Source organism: Pungitius pungitius, chromosome 3 (assembly GCF_949316345.1).
Source record: "Pungitius pungitius chromosome 3, fPunPun2.1, whole genome shotgun sequence".
Taxonomy (NCBI): Eukaryota; Metazoa; Chordata; class Actinopteri; order Perciformes; family Gasterosteidae; genus Pungitius; species Pungitius pungitius.
This window is the reverse complement of record NC_084902.1, coordinates 23790950-23818165: the sequence shown is the minus strand read 5'-3', so window position 1 is coordinate 23818165 and position 27216 is coordinate 23790950. Positions and strand designations below refer to the sequence as shown.

The following is a 27216-nucleotide window of genomic DNA, read 5'->3' as shown; positions in this document are numbered from 1 at the left end:
AAGTTCACCATATTGTACCCCCCCCCCCTCTACAAAAGTGTAAATTCATTACATACAAAAACCAGGAAGCCCACGTAGTTAGGGGAAACGGGTGTATTCAAACAGAAAAATATATCCCCATCAAAAACACAAATGGTACAGCCCTACAAAAGAATCACATTATTTTTACACGGGAGATCAAAGGGACTGTCTTTTTATAAAGTCTCGGGGTAGGCGTCCGGGAAAAGAGACTGTTCAGGTCCAGTAGCCGGCGTGGCCGGTGTGTGTGAGTGTGTGTGTGCTTAGCTTGGGAAAGTCAGGAGAGGAGTTCAGCCGGCTTCTCAGTCCTGATCGACCACGGCTCTTTAGCCCACCATGGTCCAGGGCAGTGCACAAGTTCTCCAGCCGGTTCCCTTCCTCGGTCCGTGTCAACTAGGATCCTGTAGTAGAGTCCTATTTGGACCCTCGAGGTCCAGCAACCAGTAATCTTCCACGGTTTCTGTTCTTTCTGTTCTTTCTCCTCTCACTCCTCTCACTCTTCACATGCAGCCTCTGTCAGTTACCTTTTTCACCAGGTGTCTTCAATCTGTTCCTGGCCCCGCCTTCTTTATTTGTTAGGTCAGGTGGGAGGAACAAATCAGCAGCTTTGGTCTGCTACAAAGTACAGTAATCACTGTACACCACCTTCAATAGTCAGAGCAGGAACAATGATTTAAGTCGACACTACTAACAGGCTGGGGTCAATTCACACCTAATTTTGAGTAAAAATGTAACAGAAGACAATAAAATAAAGATGAGAATGATGTAAACGCAGGCAGAGTTGTTCAGGTCGGAAAATGTAACCACTTGCGGACAGCAAATTCGCCGGTGAATGAGGGGTCTGTGAGTGACCGGAGGGGCTTCAGACAAGAACAGCAAATACCAGGGAGGCCGCACAAAACTTAACATTACATTACCATCAACAACACCTCGCAAATATTCCAAAATCATTTTTTCCCATGCAGTTTCTCCATTAATCGATTGGCTGGATTAAATAAAGTTAAAACATCTGTTATGTGTAACTTCTAGTTTGGACTGTCATTCAGCAGTCACATTTACTGTCAAATAGTGAGGCTCTGGAGGGCAGAATGTCAGCTGGTCGCGCTCCCCATCTGCGCATGCTCAGTTTAGTCACTTACGTTGCACGCACGCGCAGTTCCACTCATCAGCCGTACATTATAAAGCCGCAAGTCTCTCCGTCTCTTTCCACCTTCAGCCATTTTGACAATGTTGGGAGCTGTAGGACGCTGCTGCACCGGAGCACTGCAGGCTCTCAAGCCTGGGGTCCAGCCCCTCAAGGCTCTCGTTGGATCCCCCGCGGTCCTCTCACGTAAGTCCTGTTTTCTTGGTGCTTTTGAGCGAAATCGTAGGAATAAAAATACGCGTCTCCGCCGCTGTCAGAGAAGGGCATGGCTACCGTTAGCTTGTTGCTAGCGACACGCCTGCTGCCTTGTCGGCGGCGAAGGAGGCCCGAACACTTTCACGTCTAATTTGAAATCCGCCCGATTATTTGAAACCAATTCAATGTCTACACGTGTGCACATATGTTCTTATTGACAGCTGTCACGGGTCAGAAAACGACTACGCTGTGTTTTACTTGTGCTAGCAGCAATGACCTTTGTTTAATGACATGAGGCGCTCTGCAGAGCATGCTAGGCTAACATTACCAGTTGCGTTTTTAGCGGTGTCTGGCTAATGAATTAGCAGCAGCACAAAGTAGTCTGCAACCTTTACCCACATTCAGTTTAGCTATACAAAAAGCAATAAAATATGACTATTGTATGATTCACTAATACACGTACTACTTGCCATTGAATGCCCTGCGTATGTCATTAGCAATGTTAGCAGAATTGTACTTCATTCATTTGTCTGTTTAATGGTGTAATGTCTTAACAGTCTAACGCCTACTTGTATTATACCCATGGACAATTATGATGTGAACGTGCGCATTTCAGTTGTGTTTAAAGCTAATCTCGCGTTTGGCCGACAACAATCGCTTGACATTGAGACGGATCGGCCGGAAACGCAGTTCTGTCTGAAGCTTTTCGGGCCGACAGAGTGGTGCCTTCAAGACCCACGAGCACCGCTGGCACCGCAAGGTCATGACTGCAGCCCGTCCGTAAGCTACCGGGCTAACTGCGCATACCGTCCGCATGACTTTACAGGCAGGGAATATGTCGCACCTGCCGCCGCTGTCACCGTCGCCGCTGGGCGCATTGTGGCCGTCATCGGGGCCGTCGTCGACGTCCAGTTCGATGAGGACCTTCCTCCCATTCTGAACGCCCTGGAAGTGGCCGGCCGCGAGTCCAGGCTAGTCCTGGAGGTGGCACAGCATCTTGGTGAGTAACTGCTCAGTATAACCTTCAGTCGTCTGCCCTCCAGAGCAGAAAAAACATTACATTGTCTCTACAGCAGGAAATCAAACCAATGTTATTTTTCAGGGGAGAACACTGTGCGCACCATTGCTATGGATGGTACAGAGGGTCTCGTCCGTGGACAGAAAGTTCTGGACACTGGTGCTCCCATCAGAATCCCAGTGGGTCCCGAGACTCTGGGCAGGATTATGAATGTCATCGGGGAGCCAATCGACGAGAGGGGTCCCATCTCCACCAAGCAGTGAGTTAAACCTGGACAAATATATTTTAGAAATTGCAATTAATGTGCTGTTTTTAAAACGCCAGCAGTGTTGATTTAAAAAAAACTTTAAATCAGCAAAATTGTTAAGCTTAAAAAACTGAAATTGCCCCTCTTCCCTCCCTCCACAGTACTGCACCTATCCACGCTGAGGCCCCTGAATTCACTGATATGAGTGTGGAGCAGGAAATTCTGGTGACTGGCATTAAGGTGGTGGACCTGTTGGCCCCCTACGCCAAGGGAGGAAAGATCGGTATGTGCTAAAACACAACCATCATGGCTTTACAGATGCTTTGTATGTAATCTTTGTGCCAATTACTAATGACACAAATTCTTTTCATCCTCATGGCCCCAGGTCTGTTTGGAGGTGCTGGTGTGGGCAAGACTGTATTGATCATGGAGCTGATCAACAACGTGGCCAAGGCCCATGGTGGTTACTCTGTGTTTGCTGGCGTGGGAGAGCGCACCCGTGAGGGAAACGACTTGTACCATGAAATGATCGAGTCCGGTGTCATCAACCTGAAGGACGACACCTCCAAGGTGCCGGATCATTGCATTACAAAGTTACTGTTGCCACGTCGTGCTTGCAAAACGTCCCCCTCTAATCCCGAGCGTTGTTTCTGCTAGGTGGCGCTGGTGTACGGACAGATGAACGAGCCCCCCGGCGCCCGCGCCAGAGTGGCTCTGACTGGACTGAGTGTGGCAGAGTACTTCCGTGACCAGGAGGGACAGGACGTACTGCTCTTCATCGACAACATCTTCCGCTTCACACAGGCCGGCTCTGAGGTCTGTCAGAAGCAGATTAAACTTTTCTTGGTGCATCCACAGCTGAAAATGTTGGCTGCCGCGCTCTGTAGTGACATAAATCATAATCTTCCTCAGGTGTCTGCCCTGCTGGGGCGTATCCCCTCTGCTGTGGGTTACCAGCCCACTCTGGCCACTGACATGGGTACCATGCAGGAGCGAATCACCACCACCAAGAAAGGCTCAATCACATCTGTGCAGGTAAAACCTACTTCAGTGAAGCTGACTGGAGTCAGTATGTTTAGCTGCTACTAAAGACTAAATTCTATCCACCAGGCCATCTACGTGCCCGCTGATGATCTGACTGACCCCGCCCCCGCCACCACCTTCGCTCACTTGGACGCCACCACTGTGTTGTCCCGTGCCATCGCTGAGCTGGGTATCTACCCCGCCGTGGACCCCCTGGACTCTACCTCCCGTATCATGGACCCCAACATCGTCGGCACAGAGCACTATGAAATTGCCCGTGGCGTGCAGAAAATCCTTCAGGTTTGGCACTTGTCTACAAGAACTGTTTTTAAATGTAATATTTGAGACTAACTTTTACCGTCCCACCCCTGTAGGACTACAAATCCCTGCAGGATATCATTGCCATCCTGGGTATGGATGAGTTGTCTGAGGAGGACAAACTGATCGTGGCGCGCGCCCGCAAAATCCAGCGTTTCCTGTCCCAGCCCTTCCAGGTGGCCGAGGTCTTCACTGGCCACATGGGAAAGTTGGTGCCCCTCAAGGAAACCATTAAGGGCTTTAAGGATATCCTTGAAGGCAAGTGATTTAACTTGAAAGTATTCTTTCACCTAAGTGTACCCCTCAAAGTACTAATGTTTGTTTCCCTACAGGCGTGTACGACAGTCTGCCCGAGCAGGCCTTCTACATGGTCGGCCCCATCGAGGAGGTGGTTCTGAAGGCGGCGAAGCTGGCTGAGGAGCACTCATAAACATGTAAACAATGTTAAGGGGAAAGCTTCTGTGTTTAGGAGCATTTGGTTTGTAAAACATGTCAAAATGTACTTGTCTGGTCATCCTGAAAGAAAGTTCTATTTAATGTTTCCAATGGAAGATGGAATAAAAGGCTGTCTTTACATAAAGCTACTGTATATTTCTCATGCTTTAATTGTAGTTCAATCTTGTTTGTAAGGAGTTTCATCCACTCTAACCATTAGATGGCAGTGTTAAGCCATTAATGAGGTCTCAACTCTTGCAGCTTGTCACATTCTGAAATAAAGGTGACTGACCCATTGGATGAGTGCTTGTTTTAACTTGAGGCAATCATAAACTAATCTGAGTCACCAGCAATTGAACAGGTGAAAGGTGAGCCAGCAGGAATTTCTCTGTATAGAATCTTGTAACCTCATCAATATTACGTTAATGGTTCAAAGTGAAGTTGACGCCGAACAGCACTGTAATGAGCACATGACTGACATTCTACCATATTGCTTTAGAAATTAGTGCATTTGTCAAGGATTAAGAGGCTAAAGCCTCGAATGAAATACTGCTTTTATCTGACTTAAACAACTGTTCTCAAAAGAAATAGCAAGGGACCTCCTCGTCTAAAGTTGGAACCATGGTATATTTAATCAAGCCTGCATATGGATTTCATTTATTGCTCTTCAGGGCTATCGAGCTGTAGATAAGGTGGCCTTGAATAAGTTTCTCTTGATTGCATATATAAAACTAAAGACAAAGGACGACGTAATTAGCTATTCTAGTGAGTCATAAAGCTTTTATCAGGATCAGTATTACACTGGTATCTTGCATTGCTTTATTCACAAATTGTGCACACAATGAAAAAAGAAAAAAAGCCCATTTCAATTTTTGGCAATTGGAACAGCTTGACTTGTCAGGACGTAATCAGAGACACAGGTCGGCATATACGACAGCGGCAGCCAGAACAGCTTAGCGTCCCAGCCAGGGGAGTAGCGGGTTCGGGGCTGGACAGCAGACACGGCGTGCTCCATACAGCCAACCACCTTCATCAGATCACCATCACTGATTTTGGCTACCTTGTCTTTTATTACGCCTAATGCTGGAAGGGAAAATGAGCGGAATAAATAGATTAAGTACACAGAAAGATACATCGAATAAATGTAGAAAAGTGACTTTTGAATTTACATTTTTCTAGATATTCGGTTCCATAGTCGTCCTTCACGTCCTGTGGCAGTCTGTCCCACACCGCCATCACATTTTTGGACAGGATAGTTGCGTCAGTCACGTTTGTTTTGAAGAAGCCCGGCTCGATGCACAGGACTTTGACACCAAAAGGCGCCATATTCAGCCTGAAAAAAATAGCCCGTTTTATCAGTGCTCCCTTGCAAAAGAATGAAATCGACTCTGCAAGTTAATGGTTTACCTGAGGCTATCATTGAAGGCCTCCACGCCGTACTTGGAAATAGTGTACGGTCCCCCTGTGGCACTGATCCTTCCGAACACGCTTGCTACGTTGACCACCCTTCCCCTGGCCTTCTTAATTAGCTGCAGGACGCTCAGCGTCACCGCGATCACCCCGTTGAGGTTAACGTCCAGCATGGACTTGTAGTCGTCGATGGTCAGCCAATCGCAGGGGGCCGAGGGGACGGACACGCCTGCGTTGTTCACCACAGCCCATAAGCCTGGGAGGATCACACGGAGGCCATTCAGTCAATAAAAAGAGCCTATAAAAGTTAATTCATAAGGAATAGCCAGAGGCAATAATTAATATGATTCACATGAGGGGAATGAATTGGCTGCGTTTTAGCATTGGCCAAAAAGTACTTCACGATGAGGTTGAAACTCACCGCGCTCCCCCACTTTCTCCTTGATCATCGCTGCAACTTTGGCAACGCTGTCCTTGGAGCGCACGTCCAGGTGTGTTGTGGTCAGGTTGCCGGAGCAGGACTTCTTCAGATCTTCTTCTCCCCTCTCGCTGAAACACGAGGCGATCACCTTGAACCCCTTCTTGTCCAGATGGCGGGCCAGGAGGTTACCGAAGCCCGTGTCACAGCCGGTGATGTACACATACTTGCTGTCCTTGTCAGGGACACGGGGCAGCTCCCTACACCAGCGGTACAGTTTGTAGAGAACCAGCAGCCCCAGGAGATACAGGTACATGGCTGAGAAAATAAAAGGGAAGCTGTCACAATGCAATTTCAAAAGTACTGCTCTTCCATTAAGAGGTACTTGTGACAATACGGTAATTTAGATCAGTGGTTCTCAACTTGTCTGGCTCCGGGACCCACCTTTACCCCTTAATGACAAGCCACGACCCAATTCAATCTGTTTTTTTTTTTTCCATGCAAAGTCCCGCGACCCACTACAAACGGGTCCGCGACCCCACCAGTTGAGAAACACTGATTTAGATCATATTCCACATTAAAAATCAGTTTAAAAAAAACAATGCAATATAGATTAAAACAATGAATAAATAAAGTAAAATGCTCGTTTATTGTTGCATTACGGTCAACAGTTATAGTATCAAACAAAAATATCCAGTATTTAATATCGTTTGGAAACACTTCATTAGGCTAAAGCGCACTCTTTCGCTCACTAACACTGGTACCATTAGGTGGTATGGACTTTGTTACATAACGTTATCTAAGAAAAAAAAGCGTAAGCTACAGTTGACCGTCCTTCCTTTTGATGTTAAACTGTAAAAGGTGATAGCGTTAAGAGGACAGACAGGACGGACTCGGGTCCAACCGCTTTAACACGACTTAACGTTACATATGCATAGGATGCTAATATTTATATTCGGATAGCGGCAGGCCAACGAAGTGCAGCTGAAAAAGTGATTAAACTCTCAAATCCAAATGTCGCAGAACGAACGTTCCTCTCTCGCGCATAAGTCCTTTCCTACAGCCGCCACAATAAAACCGAACCACAGACACACTAACAGGTCAAAGTTCAAAGCTGCCAAACCACAGGCCGGGCTCCTTACCTTTGGTGTGGAAGTTTATGTGCGTCCGCAGGGACGTTTCACGTATATAAAGTCCAGCCATGACGCAAGCCCCGCCTCCCGCTCCTTGAATGGAGGTGGGGGAGGTCCTCTCCAATAGGGGATTGCAGACTCCTCTTGCATCATCATGCAGACCTTTTTCCACAATAACAGGAAATGCGTAATTAACGTGGAAGTAGACGGTCAAGCGTCCACATATCAGGAGCAAATTGATCAGAGACTGAGTCTTCACAACTTCGCTCACATTTTCTGACTTTGCAAAACTGGTCGAGGCACAAAATAAAGCCGTTGCATAATCGTGGTTCAGTTTTAAAGTTCTCTTTTCCATTTCCGTTATCTCAACTCATACAGATGTCAACAGCTGCCGTTTTTGGCACCGCTCAAACACAGGTTCTTTTTCCTTTAAGGGTGAAATAGTTTTACGTAAAAGGCCAGTGACAGCCTCTGGTTTTAAGCTGCGAACAGTGATCCCCAAAACGTAATCGTCTGAGGTAGACATAAATGCTCCCCCTTTTAATGTTCTTAATGAGAATTAATGAGTTTGTTCCATCTCAGACTACGATGAAGAACCTGACAGTGCTGATCCAGAGCCTGGGTCACTGTAGCAGAGGTTCCCCTTGTCAGCTGAAGGTCTTGCTGTAGTGACGAGGATTCCTCTATTCCATCTACATTCATGTCCTTCAATTGGCTTAATGTGTTCAAAAAGGTTTCCCATCGACATACTTAATGCACATCTTATGTGTTGATTCTTGAACAATTATGCACTTTTAATCTTTTAATCACGAATTAAGCACGGTAAATAGATGGTTGTTTATTTTGCTCACTGCCGTTATAACAAAGTGGCATAAAAAGCTGTGGTATAAAATTATTCTGGAACATTTTGTTTCACTAAGAGAAAATCAAAATAAGCACATGTTAAACACATAATATAGAACCATTCTTTTGCCAACAACTATTTTACACATTTATTACACGTATCAAATCCTGCAACATACTTAATGCAGTTTGCAGGAGTGTTTAAAAGATTCATAATCTTTACTGTGGGCTACTTGGAATGTGATGGTGTCTCTGCAAGCACCGACACTGTGGAACATACAGTGTGGTGAGGCATGGTGTTCAGACACCAATCCTTGCCGATCTCCCGAAAGCAGACCGCTTATCCACTGGATGATTGATGCTTCAGTCAAAGCCTCTTTGCCATCAGGTGGTGCAGCTTGAAGATAAATGCATAGTGTAGACCAAAATAAACATCTCCGGTCATTTTATATGCAAACAGTTATTATAATGCTCATTACAACAGTTATGGTATAGAGTTAGGGTGGAAATCGGGCCAAGGCCATGTAAGAGACTCCCATTTCATAGTGACAAGAATGATAAGGAAGTTAATTCGCAGTCACACAATCATGGCGTACAAGAACCATATTAGTTGTTTCTCCCCCAGAGATTTGGGGTCAGTAGATGCCCAAATTAACATGTAGAAGCACTTAACAAAAAAGTCCACTTGAAATGAATGGTTGGACATACCTTCAAGTTCTAAAAGGAACTACTTCACTCTGCCTGGCTGCCCGCATCCAGTTCAAAACATTGGTGCTCACGTACCATTCTGTTAATGGATCGGGTCCAGTCTACATCCAGGACATGGTGAAACCCTACATCCCAACCCGCACACTCTGCTCTGCATCTGCCAATCTGATTGTTCCTCCCTCTCTGAGAGAAAAAATACTTGACAAGATCACAACTCTTTGCGGTCCTTGCTCCGAAATGGTGGGCTGAGCTCTGATGACATCAGGGCGGCATCTTCCGCCGCAAACTAAAGACACACCTCTTCAGACTTGACCTTGACTTAAATTGTGCTTATAATGGCACTTATCTATAACAATACAATTGCACTTTCTTGTTCCTCTGTTTGTATCCTTATGGTTGAAATTAACCTATTGCAAGTCTCTTTGGATAAAAGCGTTAGCTAAACAACAACAATGTAAAAATGCTCCAGATCTTTGAATCCTTCACTTACTAACCTGAACCAACTCCAGGGCCAGATGGGACATGAAGTAATGAGTCCACCTACGTTTCAAACATAATCCTCTATGAGATTTCTCAAAACTTAGCTAGTTAAGAAGCAGAAAGGAAGTTATGGGAATACTAAGCAGTGCAACTAGGAAACACTCAAAGCAATAATGCATACTGAATAGTTGTCTCTGAAGATTAACTACTACTCTTCTGGCTTTGTCTGCAGCACTTTGATGGGGTCATAGACTTTAAGGCCCTCACACAGTTGCTGAAGCATGGGCATGCGTTTAGTCTCCACAGGCAGTTCAATCATCGTCTGAACCAAGTGCACCACATCAAAGTATTCCAGAGTAAAACAACAGTTGCCCTTAAGCAAATAACTTTATGAAAAGTAAAATCAACCAAACTGATTTGGTTAAAAAAAAAGGCACAACTACAGGTCACATAGTTCCACTACTGACATAAAGGTAAAAACCAGACTATTGACACATTTAACTGGCTCATTGACACAAGTGCATGCCCGCCGTTTCAGTTTGCACACAGAATCTCTGATTCTTTCCATGCAGTTCTTCAGGTGCATCATACTGGAAAGGTATTTTATTTGCATGGATATGGTGAAAGAGCGTTACAGCATGCTCCGGCTGTATTGAAACAAATTAAGCTACTGAGGCAATGTAGGTCACTGTATCAAGGTTTGTGCAATTATTTAATTAAAAAAAAACAAGAAAATTAAGAACTTTGCCTCGCCTTAACTGAATGATACTATTAACTAAGCTAACAGGTTAGTCATGAGTCCTCCTTGGAGACACCTCAACATTACGGTTTACAACGGTAGCCCACATGCACGTAGAAAGTGGTCAACATAGCAGCCCTCCATGTCATTGTTTAATAAAAGACTATCAGCATGAAAACAGTTACGTGCTGTTTCATTTAAAATTCTACAAAGTTAATTTACCAGTCAGTGTTTAATGGTAGAAGCACGTCTGGGAAAATCCCAAGTGCCATGTCGACCTTGGATGTACATGATCATCATTTGCACCACAAGCTTACAATGACAGCAGCGAGGTGGGAGGGATCACATCGGTGGTGGAATGAAGGGAGGAGCGGCAGGGGCCCGAATTAGGCCCCAGATTATAGTTTGCAAAATTGAATAGATTGAATACACACACTTATTCAGTAGAATATTGAAAAAGAATCCTAAAAGACGACAACAATCCTCCAGACAGAAATCCTCCGAAAAGTCATCCAACTGCCCAAAATGTGTTTGATAGAGCTGAAACAGATGGTTAATAGGCTTTTTTGATTGACTGATTACCTGCTCCCTGAATTAACGGAACGTAAAAGCTTGAGCACTTTAACTTTAAGTTACACATTTTAACAGCTTTCAATTATGTATAACGTTAATTATTTTACAACAAGAGTAGGATTTTTATGACGTTGTGTAACGTTAGTATCGCCATTAATCAAATTAGTTCACGGACTGAGACTTTTTAATATTATTCAATGACGTGAGTAAAGAGTCTTCGGTTGACTCAATACAATTGTTAAAGACATTATTCCGGACCTTTTGAAGCCAAACATCATTCTAATTGGACCCCCTTGAATCGCACCTCAGCCAAATGAAGACCCCTGCTGTGGCTGTGTGTAGCATGGTGCTAACAAATAGCGGTTAGCTCAGTACTTACACGTCCGGAAGACGAGCAACACCGTTTTAGTCCCATTGAAATCGTGTCTCTGTCCACTTGATGACTTTTCGCTCGATTATCACCTTTTAAAAACACTTCCAGTTCTTTGGCTGGTCCTCCGGGAGCTATCCGACGGGGCAAAGCGAGTTAGCATGAGCAGTGAATTGATTAGTCAAGACGTAGAGGTGAGCACCTGTTCCATATATCGCCTCATTACCCGAGAGAGACGTCTGCGCAGATCTACGTCCACTCCACTTCCGGAGGGTTTTCTGGTGCCTTTTTTTATTGTTATATGTAAAATAAAAACACTGCGTACCAGTAATGTGGTTTCATTTATTTATTTAACGGGACCTTTTTTCACAGACAGCGGACTTTAGAAGGGTCATCTGAGGTTTATTTCTATTTTCACCTTAAGGTGGCAGCAGCGCTATTCGCTTATTTCCCCGTTGAGCGACTGCTGCGTTCACATGTCCGTTTTTTTCTAGTATAAAGTAGTGATTACTAATGTCTTGCTCGCTTAAAAGCTTGCGTGTAAATGTGTTTAAAAAAGGTCATAGAAATATGAGATGGTTATTATTTACACAGTACTGCTAAACAAAATAATAATTTTGACTAAGTTGTTAATGCAGCTTTCCCAACCTCTAAATGTCACACAGTAATCCAGAGAAACATGAAAAATTGCAACCTTTTAAAAATGAAATTTACACTTATTTTTTTGGATTGTTTGTGTGCATCAGATTGGCACAATATTTCTGGTGGTACTGGAGTCAGTGCAGTTTCCTCTAGGTTGGCTTTACTGAACTCTCACGTATGGCATAAATGAACAATTCACTTTATTCATTTAAAAAACACTTTACACTAGAAAAAACTAGGTGTTTTTATTCCTTTCATAATACTATTTTTAGCAAACTTATCCTGGAATTTTCTGATGATAAAAACTGAAGGATAAGATTATCATCCAAAATAAATCATGTCCCTGGATTTCTGAAATGTATATTAGACACATGTTGATCATTTTTGTCTTTGCAGTTTCCTGACGGCACTTGAAGGCAGCAGTGAATGACCGTCAGTACATGAACCAGTGAGCAATACAGCAGTTTCCATGTGTTAGCGTGCTGGGACAGTACGGTCCTATTAAGTCCCATTCTTCACAAAAATAAAAAAAGCACAAGAATGATTTTATATCCACAATGTAAAGGTCCTGATATAAAGATGCAAATTAAGCATTTCTTCTAAAAATGGAAAATTTAGGCCCGATGATGTTAACAAACCTTCAGCAGCATCAGTAATCGACATATCTAGATACCTCTTACTGTTGCATTCAAGGTGAAGAAACATGACGGTATGCTAAAAATGAAGCTCTTGAGGAAGTCGAGCTGGTAGAGGGCAACAACCTAGTACATGTCGACCTGCAGGAACATCTGAACACAACACGTGCATGGCAAAGCTAGGTTGTAGCTGCGACACGTGGGACGGGATGTTTTGTTGTGCAAACACAATCTAAGAGTAGCAAGTAAAGTCACAGTCAGCAGAAGATGTGTCAGGATCCACACAAAAACACACACAAAGTGGACAAAAAAGAGAATTACTTAATTTGATTTACTTCATTCACGTCAGATAAAACATACAGCAGTTTTTGCAATGCATCTGGAGAGATATTGACTGGATCAGTAGTGCCCAGTAGGTGAACTGGCACCAAGCCACAGGACTCGTGTTGCACACCCTCCGGTAGCTATGCAAACCCCCCCCACCCTGTGGACTGAGCTACTGCTGCCGACAAAACAAATTCATTTCATATCTAAATCCTAAATTGAGTCTCTATCCCGAGGTTAGCGTTATTCTAAAGCAGCCACCTCTGTGAGTAAATCAGTCACGTTCAGATAGTGAGGATGCAGAAAAGAATGGCACAGGGGGAAATATTTGCCCTGCCGGGGTCGCTGGCCCTTTGAGCACCATAAACCGACAGGACACTTACCCTCAAACAACACACTCTGACCCCGAGTCCCGGCCAATTCTGTCCAATAAGAACATGTGACCCGCGGCTGAGATACCCAGTGCGTGGCGACGAGCTGCAGCAATTAGCTGTGGGAAGCGCTGCTCACTTTGGTCCCACTCGAGGATAAGAAAGCTAGTTTTCTCTTCTTAAAAAAGGAAACGTGTAGGTAAGTCTCACTCTACCTCAAAAGTCCAAAATAATTGACTCTCTAGTGGGGATTACTTATGACATTACTGTAATTTGGAAACTCTATTTGTTCTGGTTGTGCACATTTGAGATGTGCTCTCTTTTGGCTTTTCCTAGATGAGTCAACATGCCAGCCGGATCAGTGAAATTGCATAGCATAAAAAAATTGGGACAGGAAAACCACAGCTACAACTTCTCCGATGAAGGTAATGCACAGTGAAAGTTAGAAATGATCAAACAATATGGATATCTGTTTAAAAAAAAAAAACGGTTATGTTTACTGATGTACCTGTAAAAAAATTCAATGCTTATTGAATTCTTCTATTGCAGAACCAGCTGGCAGCGCTCCTAATAATAGGTAACACACAACACTAAGGATACAAAACGCATCAATCCATGTGCATTAGAAATTATGATTTATTGCATGTTTTAATGCAAGATTGGGCTCCAATTGAGGATTGTTTCCAGTACTGATTAATCTCTTATTTGCGGTTTATTGAGCTTTCAGGACCACCATACAGTCTCTCTCTCTCTCTCTCTCACACACACACACACACACAATCAGGAAGAGGCTTCCAGGTTGGCAAAGGCATCATAAAAGCTTTGACCATCTGTGGAATATTTGCAGGGCTTAGAGAATAAACAATTGTTAGCGGATGATCCATTGAAACGGAAAATCCTTATAATTTGTTTATATAAATTATGATGCATTTTTTTAGAGGGCCAGTGTGTAGGGTTGAAAGTAATCAATTGGTAGAGATGCAATGTCATATTTTTTAAAGTAGAATTTCTTTTATGTATACTCACCTGAAAATAAGTTCTTCTGCACTGGACAAACAAAAGTCCGTCCACCACTGTAACTCGAGAGGGGTTTCAATAGGCTGCAATCTGCAGAATCGCCACGAGATGGCACTCAATCCACAAACTCCACCTCTAAGCACGCATTTTTTACTTCCATTGACGTCTAGCGGCTCAGCGTGTGTTTTTGTTTTTCTGCCAATGCAGGACCACAACACCTGCCAACGATGACGGAACGTGAGTACAAGATGGCAATAGATTTCCTGTGAACCTTCACACGTTCACCTCCAATGAAAAAAAACTGACCGGCCTTCTATTTCCAAAAACAGAAAGCGGGAGAGCGACGATCGACCGGCAATCAGGGTGGGCTTCTTCCAACTGGTAAGACGTTCGCTTTGTAGAGCTCGCCCTCCTTTCTCCATCTCCCCCTTTGCCCCTAACACCAGCGTCGCTACCTGTGCCCGCCCAGTTCCGTTACGCCACGTGCCGGGAGGTGCTGATGATGGTGCTGGGCGCCGTGTGCGCTGTGGCGCACGGCTCCGCCCAGCCCCTGATGCTGCTGGTGTTCGGCCTGCTCACAGACACCTTCATCGAGTACGACATCGAGCTCAACGAGTTGCGAGACCCCAGGAAGGAGTGTGTGAACAACACTATCGTGTGGAAGAGGAACTACACGACGACCGCCGCGCCACTGATGGACTGGGGCTCCGTGAGCAATGCCACGTGGGAGATGTTCACTCCGCTGAAGTTCAGGGCGTGTGGGTAAGTGGACTTTTTATATATATATATATTTTCCTCCCATCATATTATGTAATTGTGTGATGTTTGAAGTTTCGAGGAGTGCGTGTGGTTTTGTAGTCCCTCATAAATGATTCATCGACTGCATTTGTGCCGTTTCTCAGGATTCTCGACATTGAACACGAAATGACCAATTTTGCCTTCTATTATGTGGGAATCGCAGTTGCTGTGTTCTTGCTGGGATACTTTCAGGTTGGTCTTCAAATGTCTTTGTATTCAATCTAAGGGACTGATCTAAAAAAGATTAGAAAGTGCCATCCACCTGAAAACTTTTCAATGAACATGACATATTTGGGTCCTATTACACATTAAATCTTCAAGGCTATTGGGAAGCCTCCTCCGTCTACTGAGATATTCTGACGACAAGCTTTAAAAGAAAATGTGCATGGTACAGGGTCTTCTGCACGTGATGAACTCTTCTACAGTCTCTACAGTTAATAAGTCATATCAATCTGGACCCCCTGCTGATGAAAAAGTACAATCCTTCAACTACACCATGTTATTAACCAGACTGGAAAACTGGAGGGGACCTTATGTAAAATTCATAAACTGGTTTGAGTCTTATTTGTAGCATAGGAACTACTTTAAACCGTTAAGTGCTCTATAATCCAATAGTATTTTTTAAGCCAGAGATTGTAACTGCAATTTCTGAAAGATAAGAGGCTTAGCAGACACAGATTTTGATCTAATCAAAGCAGGAGGGGCAACGGTATAGCAATTTCAGTCCCCTAGAATAGGTGCAAATAGCTTGATCATTTGCCAAGATGCACCTCATCGGGGTAATTTTCTAAAACTGGATAAAGCTCTGTGAGGCCGAGTCGGCATCCTTTAGCCAAAAAAGCTGAATCTTATCATGCCAAATATATGCAGTGCCCCTTAAAACCTTTCCAGGAAGGTTGCCCTCCTACCCCTCAACGGGAGGTCAAAGGTCAGGGGTTTTCAATAGGAACAAACGCGAGTGCAACCGGTGTGTGTTTGCGCCCGACAGATCTCCATGTGGGTGAAGTCCGCCGCCAGGCAGATCCAGCTCATCAGGAAGATGTACTTCAGCAAGGTGATGAGGATGGAGATCGGCTGGTTCGACTGCACCTCTGTGGGGGAGCTCAACACCCGCATGTCCGAGTGAGTGCCGCAATGCGTCCACGAGTTCTGTGCAATGGGGCGTCTTTTGGGATCACACATGCGGAAGCGCTGACGCGGTGGCACCTTTGTTACAGTGATATTAACAAGATCAACGACGCCATCGCGGACCAAGTTGCCATTTTCCTGCAGCGCTTCACCACCTTCGTGTGCGGCTTCGCCATCGGCTTCGTAAAAGGGTGGAAGTTGACGCTTGTCATTGTCGCAGCAAGTCCACTGATCGGTGTTGGGGCCGGTCTGATGGCTGTGGTGAGAATTTCTCTTCTTTCTTTATATTTGTTGACTTGCTGACTATACTTTTAGACTGATGGTGGATTTGCCTTCGTCTTGACCCCCCTTCTTCTACGTACTTGATTAGACCTACTTGTCATCTTCTCTTGACTTGACTAAACTTGTCTTTAGTTGTTGACCTGACTTTACTAAAACTTTTGACATGACTTTCCTTAACTTCTCTTTTGACTTGGTTCAACCTGACTTTTGGACGTCTTTTGACTTGACTTTGGTTTACTTTCTGTTCAACGACGCGTCACCCTGTTTTTCCTCTAGTTTGTGGCTAAGCTAACGGGGATGGAGCTGCAGGCCTACGCCAAAGCGGGAGCCATAGCAGACGAGGTGCTCTCCTCCATCAGGACTGTGGCTGCTTTCGGTGGGGAGGAAAAAGAAGTGCAAAGGTAGAAATCTCCCTGAAAGAAAGTGGAAGATTTACTTTTCCCGTCATGCAGCTGAGGTGAGCCCTCCTTCTCTGCAGATACGATAAAAACCTGATCTCAGCGCAGCGCTGGGGCATCAGGAAAGGTCTGATCATGGGCTTCTTCTCTGGATATATGTGGCTGGTCATCTTCCTGTGCTATGGTCTGGCCTTCTGGTACGGCTCCAGCCTGGTGGTGGACACTGAGGAGTACACACCAGGAACACTACTGCAGGTATTACAACATTACCACAGCCTCAGTGACTGAAATATGATGCATTAAAACATCTCCTGAGCAATCAGCACGGGTTGAAATAGGCCTAACACTCACATACTGTATTTCAGAAGAGCCTTTGGCGCAATAATACCCTGACCTCTTCCTTCTAGGTGTTTTTCGGTGTTTTGATAGCAGCCATGAATCTGGGGCAGGCCTCCCCATGTCTGGAGGCATTCGCTGCAGGCCGTGGAGCTGCAACAATCATCTTTGAGACTATTGAGAGAGTGAGAATGCGCAATGTTTTACATTTTGCAAGCTTTTCACCCTTAACAAGGCACTGTATTATGCAGGAAACCAATTTCTTTGAGCGGACAAGTCTCATTTTTCAAAAAATGTGCTCATGCCAGGAGCCGGAGATTGATTGTCTATCCGAGGCAGGATATAAACTCGACCGGGTCAAAGGAGATATTGAGTTTCACAATGTGACCTTCCACTATCCCTCCAGACCCGAAGTCAAGGTACCTGCTCGCTTCTACAATCGTCATGTGTAGCCCAGACTGGTATTTTTAATTTCTGGTCATGTGATCTGTACTTAGATCCTGGACCGGCTCAGCGTTCCAGTGAAGTCGGGGGAGACCACAGCCTTCGTCGGGCCGAGCGGCGCCGGGAAGAGTACCGCCATTCAGCTCTTCCAGCGCTTCTATGACCCTAAAGAGGGCATGGTGGGTTTAGGGGCCGAGCCCATGACTCCTCCCGCAGTGCGGCTTTTTGTCAACGCCCTGACATCGAAGAGTCCCTCGACACACCGCGGCTGCCAACTCCTTCCCTTTTTGAGCTTCATTCTAGTGGTTTAAAAATAACCGTCCCCCGAGGTTGATGGAAGAACATGATAATCTGTTTCATTATTCAGCCAATGGGTGATAACGACCTAATTTCTCACTTTCACTGAAATTGGAGGTCTTTACACGCCTTACTCCTATTGCTCTCAGCGTTTATGGGACAAAATAGCCTCTTATAGCATAATGAAGGTTAGGCACTAGACTAACATCCCTACCAGTTCAAACTAGCATTGTTGCATAAAAAAAACATTATTGGAAGCAAAGCATTTTAATCATATCATCCAGAAATTCTAGCACAACCAGCTCTCTCTGCTCTCCTACTCAGGTGACCCTGGACGGTCATGACATCAGAGGGCTGAACATCCAGTGGCTGCGCTCACTGATTGGCATCGTGGAGCAGGAGCCTGTGCTGTTTGCCACCACCATTGCTGAGAACATCCGCTACGGTCGCCCGGGCGTCTCAATGGAAGATGTCATCGGCGCAGCCAAGCAGGCCAACGCGTACAACTTCATCATGGATCTGCCGCAGGTGACGCGCAGGTGTTCCGGCCAATCGACGAGTTTTGAACACCATCGGCCGTAATAACTTCCCTTCTTGAAAAATGCAGAAATTCGACACCTTGGTGGGGGAGGGCGGAGGCCAGATGAGCGGAGGCCAGAAGCAGCGTATCGCCATCGCTCGAGCGCTGGTCAGGAATCCTCGAATCCTGCTGCTGGACATGGCAACCTCTGCCCTCGACAACGAGAGCGAGGCGACCGTTCAAGAGGCTTTGGATAAAGTGAATATGTGCTAAATTAGCTTCTGCCTTATCTGCTTTAGAGGATTTACGGATTCATTGTGTTGCCAGTCTGGGTTGCAAAGACAATGAAAACCTCCTTTGAATTACAAATCTTACATCTCGGAAAGGTGAAAATATGTTAGCCTGAACACATACCAAGTGGAAACTCATAACATAGTTAAGGTTCTAATGATTGCAACAGTGGATGAACCAGGGATCATCTGTCTGCGCCGATTCCGAAAGGATATGCTCACGGCAGCACAGCACAAACACAGCCATCAAGCTTGGCATCTTATTGTAATTATCCACGTGCAGAAAATGGAAAATGGTAGACAGGACAATGGCAGAGAGGGAGCAATTTCCCTCTTATTGCGTGTGGCTTTTAGTACAGATTTTTGTGGACTGGGCTGTTTTTGAGCTCATTTGCATTGGAAGGGAGCAATTGTGCTGCAACCATCTGAATATGGCACAATTCAAATAATAATGACACAAGGAAAACCCTGCTCCATGTCAAACGATATGTGTGTGTGGTCCGGTTTGGCCACAGGTACGCTTGGGTCGCACCACCATCTCCATCGCCCACCGGCTGTCCACCATAAAGAACGCCGACGTGATCGTGGGCTTCGAGCACGGCCGAGCCGTCGAGTGCGGCAAACACGACGAGCTGCTGGAAAGGAAGGGCGTCTACTTCACCCTGGTGACGCTGCAGAGCCAGGGCGACAAGGCTCTGAACCAGAAGGCCCGGCAAAGTAGGGCTGCCTTCGGGTGAAGGCGAAGTCTGTGAAACATCGTTTTTTGACACAGCGAGGGTTGTAATGGTCGCCTTTTGGTCGGATCTTTCTTAGTGGCTGACGACGAAGAAGCGCCGGCAAAGCTGAGCCTATCCAGGGCAGGCAGCTACCGTGCCAGTTTGAGGTATAACACCCCCCCACCCCCCTCACACACACACACACATATGCACACCCTTTATCACTCCATGTGTTTATTTGTGTAAACTGTAATATCTGTGTCCATGATCTTGACTGTGCATCTAAATAGGATTATTACAGCAGTCATTTTGGAACTGGCACCTTCAGTTCGCTTAATTACCCTCCTGCAAGGACTTTTGGAGCATTCAGCTGACCATATTATCCAGAGGCCCTAACAAGAGCAGCAAACAAACGAGGAGGTCCTCGAACGCCACTGTTTCAAGCTCCCAGTAATGAGTCCATGGAGAACACCAGGGACAGAATACATTCGTTTGTTCTCTGAATATTCATGTGCCTGAAGAGATAGACATCAGTGGCTGTTATTTCTTATTTATCTTCTTGACTTGGGAAGTTTTTCTTTGCTTTTGCAGAGCCTCCATTCGCCAGCGGTCCCGGTCCCAGCTGTCCAATCTGATCCCGGAGTCTACGGTCCCTATGGTGGGAGAACTCGGCCCCCGAGCCTACTCTGTGTCACAGGCAAACAAATCCACGGTACGCAATCCTATAAGCGGGTGGTCGACCCGGGTCCAAAACAATTCTGTGTTGAGAGGGTTCTCTGTGTTCTTTTCTTTTGGGCATCAACCCTTTGGATCGCGTCACGGGGTAACGGCTCCGCCCCCCCGGGCTGACGTGTGTTTGTCTGTGTGAATGCTCAGGACGCCGCCGCAGAGGACGAGGAGGAAGCAGTGGAGCCCGCCCCAGTCACCAGGATCCTGAAGTACAACAGGCCCGAGTGGCCCTACATGCTCTTTGGGTCCTTCGGTGCTGCCATAAATGGGGGGGTCAACCCCGTCTACTCTCTGCTGTTCAGTCAAATCCTGGCGGTGAGGTTTAGGGGCATTTCATCGCGGTTCTGTAACAAAGAAATATTAGCGATGCGCTAATTTCAAAAGCTTTAAAGCTGTGTTGTCTTCTTGAACACGACCCGAGGCCTGGTTACACCAGGAAACAAGTTCATCTGTGCCACAGAGTTGAAAAAAACATCCTATTCAGTTTCCTGGTTGTTATGTAAAATGAGCCTCGGGTGCCTTGTTTTTGCAATATATCTTTGGCTGATTTGTTCACTTTAACGCAGAACACAAATACAGGAGGGTTATACTCACACAATTCTTTTGAGAGACAATTTATTGAGTCTGGTCCCAAAACTATCCTTTGAAATAAAATTAAAAAACACAATGGTAAAAAAACTATTCTAAATTGACATAACAACTCTTGATGCAGAGGCTTTAAACCTGTGTGTGATGTGTCTGTAGTAACGTGTCTCTGTTCACATCCCTCTCTCTCTCTCTCTCTCTCTCTAAATAGACATTCTCAATAACAGATTCGGAGGTTCAGAGGAAGGAGATTGATGGCATCTGCCTGTTCTTTGTCATGATCGGCGTGGTCTCTTTCTTCACCCAGATGCTGCAGGTACAGTCGCAGACTCAGCCACACTGATTGGTTTAGTGCCTCTCCGGGGGGCCTCACCCGCTATTTGCGTTCAAGGTCATAGGGGATATCACAAGAGCGCTTTAAAAAAATTAAATAATGATTTGGGTCAAATTAATACTACTATAGCCGGGAAATATATTCAATGAAGCGCACAGACAAATTTCACACTGACGCAATTTTCTCAGATTAGTTTTACATTACGTTGAAGATCACTGTGATGGTATTTGGGATTTAAAAAGGATCCTGTGTGTGTATCTCCAGGCTTACGCTTTCTCCAAGTCCGGGGAGCTGCTGACGCGCAGGTTACGGCGGATCGGCTTCCACGCCATGCTGGGCCAAGAGATCGGCTGGTTTGATGATCACAGGAACAGCCCCGGGGCTCTGACCACGCGGCTGGCGACTGACGCCTCACAAGTTCAAGGGGTGAGTTTATGAAAAGAGTGATTTTGAAGAAATGTAGTGGTGAGGTTGCAGCAACTGAATGTCCTCCCTGTAAGTTTAGTTTATGTTTAGTTGGTCTGCTCTGGGCTACTGCAGCCTTTCAATCTGACATGCACATTACACAGTAACACAATGCATTCTTGCCTTCACTTGTGTTCCTCTACAAGGCCACAGGCTCGCAGATCGGCATGATCGTCAACTCTCTGACCAACATCGGCGTGGCCGTCCTCATGTCCTTCTTCTTCAGCTGGAAGCTCACGCTGCTCATCCTGTGCTTCCTGCCGTTCATCGCCCTGTCGGGCGGCTTCCAGGCCAAGATGCTGACGGGGTTCGCCAAGCAGGACAAGCAGGCGATGGAGACCGCCGGACAGGTCAGGCATTGCGGTTCCTGCTCCACAGCGTGTACACCAGCAAAATGTATTTCTCGCCATCTTTAGCTTAACTTGGTCAGCGTGCCGAGTCCCACGTCAAAAGCAACGCCTCACTATTCCTGATAAACCTTCTGGTGGAGGGCGACGTCAGCTGACTCATCTACGGACATCAGATAAGAGACAGCGCATGTTTCAGTTTTTGTCATCGCTGCAGAAAAGCTCCGCAGGCCTCTAGCTGAACCCTGATCTTGGTGCATTGGTTTTTTATTAGCTGCTCCTGTAATTTGGCAGAGCAACCACGGAGGAGTCCGACTCGACACCTTCTGGAGCCACCCAGGCCTAAGACCGTGTCACGGTACAGCCGACACGTAGTGGAGACAACTTCCTTTCAACTATCTCATTTATTCCAATGCAGTAAACCCCAGCCATCCCAATAAAGTGGATTAGATGAAAGTTTAATGATCCCTATGGGGGAAATGGGCTCTCTGCAGCAGCATACGATAAGATGATAGATAAAAAGGCAGCAAAGGGTTTATCTCGATCGTAAGTCTTCACACGTTAGTATCCCGTGCAATTAATTAGGAACAACTTCTCCTCAGCGATCTTGCCTTCTTTGTCGTTTTTTAATCTGGTATCAGAATTTTGAAACGGGTCTTTTACTTCCAGATATCCGGCGAGGCGCTGAACAACATCCGCACCATCGCAGGCCTGGGCAAAGAGAGGATTTTTGTGGACCTGTACGAGGCCCAGCTCGACGCCCCGTACCGAGCGGCCCTGAAGAAGGCTAACGTTTACGGCGCCTGCTACGGCTTCGCCCAGTGCGTCGTCTTCCTGACCAACTCCGCCTCCTACAGGTTCGGAGGTTACTTGGTGCGACAGGAGGGGCTCCACTTCAGTTTGGTGTTCAGGTGAGAGAATATATCTTATTATGTTTCTGGCAAAAATGCTTTTCATCTTATTTGTACGTTTCTTTTTTTTAAATGTTACTACCATAAATTTGTATACTCACATTTATGTGAGTGGTGTAGTTCCTTTACAGTAACATTAAGTAACATTTTTTTCTATAGGGAACCAGTATACGTCATATGTATAGGTCAGCCTTACACCACTCAACTCCAGTATAGACAGGCATTTACATAATTAATACATTTAACAGCTAATGCTAAATGCACACTATATTTGTTTATATAAGTAAAGCAAGTAAAAAATAATTACTTTTTAAAATAAAGGAACCAATTCTGTTACATTACATCGTACTTTCTGTCAGGGTCATCTCAGCCATTGTCACCAGCGGCACGGCCCTCGGCAGGGCCTCCTCTTACACGCCGGACTATGCCAAGGCCAAGATCTCTGCAGCACGTTTCTTCCAGCTGCTGGACCGCGTGCCTCGGATCAGCATCTACAGCGATAAGGGAGATAAATGGGTACGGGGGCATGTGTTATGCTCCGTGTTATGTGCTATTTCACCGCAGTGCACTCGGAGTGTGTGAAGAAATGAGTGCTTCCTGCTCTCTCCCCGCAAAGAAACCTCTAATTTATTATTCCTTTATTGCTTTGCTCATTAATTTTACATTAGTCATGAAAGGGATAGGGAGATTGAGAAGACAAGGACGCATGGGTAGTCCTTCTATCAAATATATTACAGGCAAGGGGTGAAAATGCAATAGTCCGAGCTCTTTTTCAAAGAGGCAGTGCGTTTTGACTTGAATAAAAAGCCTGCATGAAACAATCAAATTAAATAAATCTAGTACCACAGCAGGTGGCACACTGATGCACACAAACCCCTATAAACTTTTGTTCCGTTATCACCCCCCTCCCCCTCCCTCCGCTGCGTTTTCAGGAAAACTTCCAAGGGAACATTGAGTTCATTGACTGCAAGTTCACTTACCCCACCCGGCCGGACATGCAGGTCCTGAATGGGCTCAACGTGTCCGTGAAGCCCGGCCAGACGCTGGCCTTTGTGGGCAGCAGCGGCTGTGGGAAGAGCACCAGCGTGCAGCTGCTGGAGAGGTTCTACGACCCCGACCACGGCCGAGTGGTGAGGAGCGTCGTAGTGTGTTCTGTAAATGGTGTCATTTTTAAGTACTCATTTTTTTATTTCACGCTCCCTTATCAATCCGAATTAGAAGGAGGATGTTGTTGTTTTTTTAACTTTCTATTGTTAATATTTAAGGGGCTCTGATTTTACAGAAGGTGTATTTAAATGTAGTCCTTTAGGCCAGCTAGAAAGCTTGTCAAAGGTGCGACACCTTCTTTTGTTCTTGAGGGAACTTTCTATTCACTGTTAGCAGAGCAAAGAGGGAGGCTTGCCTTTGTGCCGGTAAGGGATCCCAGCCAAGATTCAAATGACCTAATGACCTGGTTCCGATTCCCTGTGTGAGATTTTAAAAAGTTGGGAGTTTGCGTAGTTGGGAGACAAATCAAGGCAGAGATGGTGTACTGATGGCTCATTAAGTGAAATTGTATTTCCAACATTTTGTTTTCTCCTAATAGTCAAATCTATTACTTCCTGCAGCTGATTGATGGCCACGACTCGACCCGCGTCAACGTGGCCTTCCTGCGCTCCAAGATTGGCATTGTGTCCCAGGAGCCCATCTTGTTTGACTGCAGCATCGAGGAGAACATCAAGTACGGCGTCAACTCTCGGGAAATCAGCACCAATGAGGTCATCTCTGCCGCCAAGAAGGCCCAGCTCCACGACTTTGTCATGGCCCTTCCTGAGGTACCGTGAACATTTTTACTGGCGAGGACTCACAAGCAGAGGCCCATTTACAATAGTAACTACAAAGGAATTACTATGTAATGATTCCTTTTTTGGGTTCGCAAAGTTGGTTTGATGGATACATTGACCAGCTGAAAGTGCATGCATTTTGAGTTCATTATTACAGCAGGAAGTCATTTCCCAACAGCGAGTGATTCAGACCTCATTCTGCTTGTTAAAGTGACTGCATTTTGATTTACTCCATTGATCGACCAAAACTCAGTCTAAGAGATCATTGACTGATTGCTGGCAGGTGTAAGAGTCTCTTTTTGCTTAAGGAGGGCAGTCTCCTTAAGAGACTGGTAAACGAAATGCTGGTAAAAATCATAATGGTTATTTTGGATTTTTGACTTCAAGACCAATACAATGTGAATCGGGCTGTGACTCCCCATCACTTTTCTTGCTGCCTCAGAAGTACAACACCAACGTCGGTGCCCAGGGTTCCCAATTGTCCCGCGGTCAAAAGCAGCGCATTGCCATCGCCAGGGCCATCATACGCGACCCCAAGATCCTGCTCCTGGACGAGGCCACATCCGCCCTGGACACGGAGAGCGAGAAGGTACGCCTCGTTAGACTCCGGTCCGAGCCACGCGCTTCTTATCTGCTCCGTGTTCGTCGGGCACAGAGAGCAAAGCGCGTCGGCAGTTAATTATTATTATCATTAACATCGTCGTCATCCGTCATCTCTGTTATTAGCGGCGCCGCACAGTTCACGTCAGCCTCTTTGTGCCTGGACCAGGCCCCGAGGGGCAGAGGGGCCTCTGCAGCGCACCGATACACCCGAACATGCTAATGATAGTAATCAGTGCGTGGTTGCGGAAATACCATCATTGTGAGCGCCGCTGTTGTGTCTCGACAGACCGTGCAGGACGCCCTGGACCGAGCCAGACAGGGCCGGACGTGCATCGTCATCGCCCATCGCCTGTCCACCATTCAGAACTCGGACATCATCGCCGTCATGTCGAGGGGCTATGTGATCGAGAAGGGAACGCACGACCACCTCATGGCTCTGAAGGGGGCCTACTACAAGTTGGTTACCACGGGAGCACCAATCAGCTAGCGTGCTCGGGCTGAAGGGGGGAAGAGTGGCGAGTTGGCGACGCAGCCAAGAGAAGCGAATGCTGAGGAGCGATGTAATTTACCATACAAAGAGCGGACTTATGCCAGAGTATAGGAGATGCACCTCTTCACTCTTACAGTATTTATTTCTAGGTTGGGGCGCCTTTATTGTGAGTCATTCATTCAGTTGGGGGGAGGGGGGTAAAGAAGTTACTAATTTACTTTGGGGTTTGTTGGAAATTGTTCATCAATGACCAACATTTGATGCAGCATCATTTGTGTATCCCACAATTCACAATAGTCCAACGTGCCAAACCAGTCCTTTAACCTATAATTGACGGACAGAAGATGAATTTAATGCCAACGTATTTATATTATTAATCTCCAAACACAGTTATACAATATGCTACGTATGAAGCTAAAGCATACTGCTAGTTAGCTTAGCTTAGCATAAAGGCTGAAAGCAGGGGGAAACAGGTCAAATGGCACAGTGAGCTTTAAAGATCATTATCTATTTTTTATTAACACTTACGAAAACAACTAAAAACAGCAATTTGCTTTAAGAATACAATTGAATTGGATGTTGTGTTTGTTTCTGTTTGATTCTGTACGCGCGGTCCTATTTTTTTATGCTTTGTAATGAAATAAAAACTATTAAATTGCTCGACTGAGTCTTGTTTAGTGAATATGTGATTATGAGGAATCTCCTCATTAATCACACATGTCCTGCTGAGCTCTGGTTAACAGCCTTTATGAGCACCAGGGCTCCTTTGGCAACGTTTGAAGAGACGGAAATGTATAGACCTACGATATATACGATTGTGTTTATCACATCAGCACCACAGGTGTTTTCAGTTAAGCCAATTAGACGTCGGCTAGCATGGGGTGGGAGGACTTTGTTGACCAATAAGATTGGCCCTGTTTCCCACTCCGACAGAGATTAATTAGTCCGTCCACGCACACACAGTCCTGACTAATCAATCAGATGAAATGAAATTACCTGTTTGCATGAACCATGGGGGCAAGCAGACACCTAGAACATAAAGTCATACAAAAATAATATAATATATGAAATTTGGTTGTTTCCTGCATGAGAATTGCAAAACACTGAAGCTGACCAAATGCTGTGTCAGTTAATGACAAAATAAATGATACATAAAATACATTTAAAAACAAACGTGAAAAGGAAAGTAAAGCATTCTTCTTATATCTTGACACTGGGCGAGAAAGTATGACAGCAGGGATATTTTTTTTATTAGCATAATACTGTTTGCCAAACTACTTCCTATGGATCAACCACCGGTTTTAAAAAGACCAATAAAAGGCTGAATAAAATATGATATAGTCAGCATATTTCTACTAAACCTTGCTCTATGTAGGCCTTGAATACAAAACCGCGTTTCAATTTTTTTATTTTGTAAAATGATCTTTGTCTTGACCTCTTCACCAATATTTGACGATTTCTGCCTGCTCCTTTTGTTACATCTGAATTTTACACATTTGCATCGTAGTCGTTTCAGAGGGCCCATGAACAGAAACCAATAAAGGTTTATTGGCTACCCCTGCCTATTTTTCAATGGATTTATTTATGATTATTTAAATCATTGGATGTTAAGGCACATTATAAAACGCAACCTGCCAGTAGAAATGACCAGAAGAAGGA

The 27216-nt window shown here is 45.4% G+C and overlaps 3 protein-coding genes across 3 annotated transcripts; 2 read left to right on the top strand and 1 right to left on the bottom strand.

Annotated features, from left to right (window-relative positions):
* Positions 1–1188: 1188 nt before the first annotated feature.
* On the top strand, positions 1189–4696 carry atp5f1b (ATP synthase F1 subunit beta). Its single transcript, XM_037464087.2, has 10 exons — positions 1189–1348; positions 2184–2357; positions 2460–2634; positions 2784–2905; positions 3008–3192; positions 3280–3438; positions 3535–3657; positions 3733–3945; positions 4020–4221; positions 4296–4696. The coding sequence occupies exons 1-10, from the start codon at positions 1246–1248 to the stop codon at positions 4391–4393; spliced, it is 1554 nt and encodes a 517-aa protein (XP_037319984.1). The 5' UTR covers positions 1189–1245; the 3' UTR covers positions 4394–4696.
* Positions 4697–5188: 492 nt separating this feature from the next.
* LOC119213078 (retinol dehydrogenase 7-like) lies at positions 5189–6571 on the bottom strand. Its single transcript, XM_037464110.2, has 4 exons — positions 6230–6571; positions 5806–6064; positions 5568–5731; positions 5189–5481 (listed from the first exon to the last, which is right to left on the bottom strand). The coding sequence occupies exons 1-4, from the start codon at positions 6540–6542 to the stop codon at positions 5264–5266; spliced, it is 954 nt and encodes a 317-aa protein (XP_037320007.2). The 5' UTR covers positions 6543–6571; the 3' UTR covers positions 5189–5263.
* A 7780-nt stretch (positions 6572–14351) lies between these two features.
* Positions 14352–26153, top strand: abcb11b (ATP-binding cassette, sub-family B (MDR/TAP), member 11b). The gene is made up of 25 exons (XM_037464028.2): positions 14352–14442; positions 14531–14823; positions 14964–15051; positions 15848–15981; positions 16077–16248; positions 16546–16670; positions 16748–16922; positions 17075–17188; positions 17312–17422; positions 17501–17626; positions 18069–18272; positions 18352–18522; positions 19070–19271; positions 19368–19437; positions 19862–19982; positions 20147–20314; positions 20796–20900; positions 21183–21344; positions 21530–21733; positions 22400–22641; positions 23001–23157; positions 23574–23771; positions 24249–24455; positions 24907–25053; positions 25354–26153. Exons 2-25 carry the CDS (start codon positions 14561–14563, stop codon positions 25552–25554), a joined length of 3867 nt encoding a protein of 1288 aa, XP_037319925.2. The 5' UTR covers positions 14352–14442; positions 14531–14560; the 3' UTR covers positions 25555–26153.
* The last annotated feature ends 1063 nt before the right edge of the window (positions 26154–27216 follow it).

Coding starts and splice junctions, on each gene's coding strand:
- atp5f1b (XM_037464087.2), top strand. CDS start 1,246: ATGTTGGGAGCTGTAGGACGCTGCTGCACCGGAGCACTGCAGGCTCTC. Junction 2,358..2,459: donor GGAGGTGGCACAGCATCTTG/GTGAGTAACTGC, acceptor GTTATTTTTCAG/GGGAGAACACTGTGCGCACC. Junction 2,635..2,783: donor GGTCCCATCTCCACCAAGCA/GTGAGTTAAACC, acceptor CTCCCTCCACAG/TACTGCACCTATCCACGCTG.
- LOC119213078 (XM_037464110.2), bottom strand. CDS start 6,542: ATGTACCTGTATCTCCTGGGGCTGCTGGTTCTCTACAAACTGTACCGC. Junction 5,732..5,805: donor GCCTTCAATGATAGCCTCAG/GTAAACCATTAA, acceptor TATTTTTTTCAG/GCTGAATATGGCGCCTTTTG. Junction 5,482..5,567: donor AACCGAATATCTAGAAAAAT/GTAAATTCAAAA, acceptor TTTCCCTTCCAG/CATTAGGCGTAATAAAAGAC.
- abcb11b (XM_037464028.2), top strand. CDS start 14,561: ATGATGGTGCTGGGCGCCGTGTGCGCTGTGGCGCACGGCTCCGCCCAG. Junction 18,273..18,351: donor TCATCATGGATCTGCCGCAG/GTGACGCGCAGG, acceptor TGAAAAATGCAG/AAATTCGACACCTTGGTGGG. Junction 19,983..20,146: donor CACAGGCAAACAAATCCACG/GTACGCAATCCT, acceptor GTGAATGCTCAG/GACGCCGCCGCAGAGGACGA.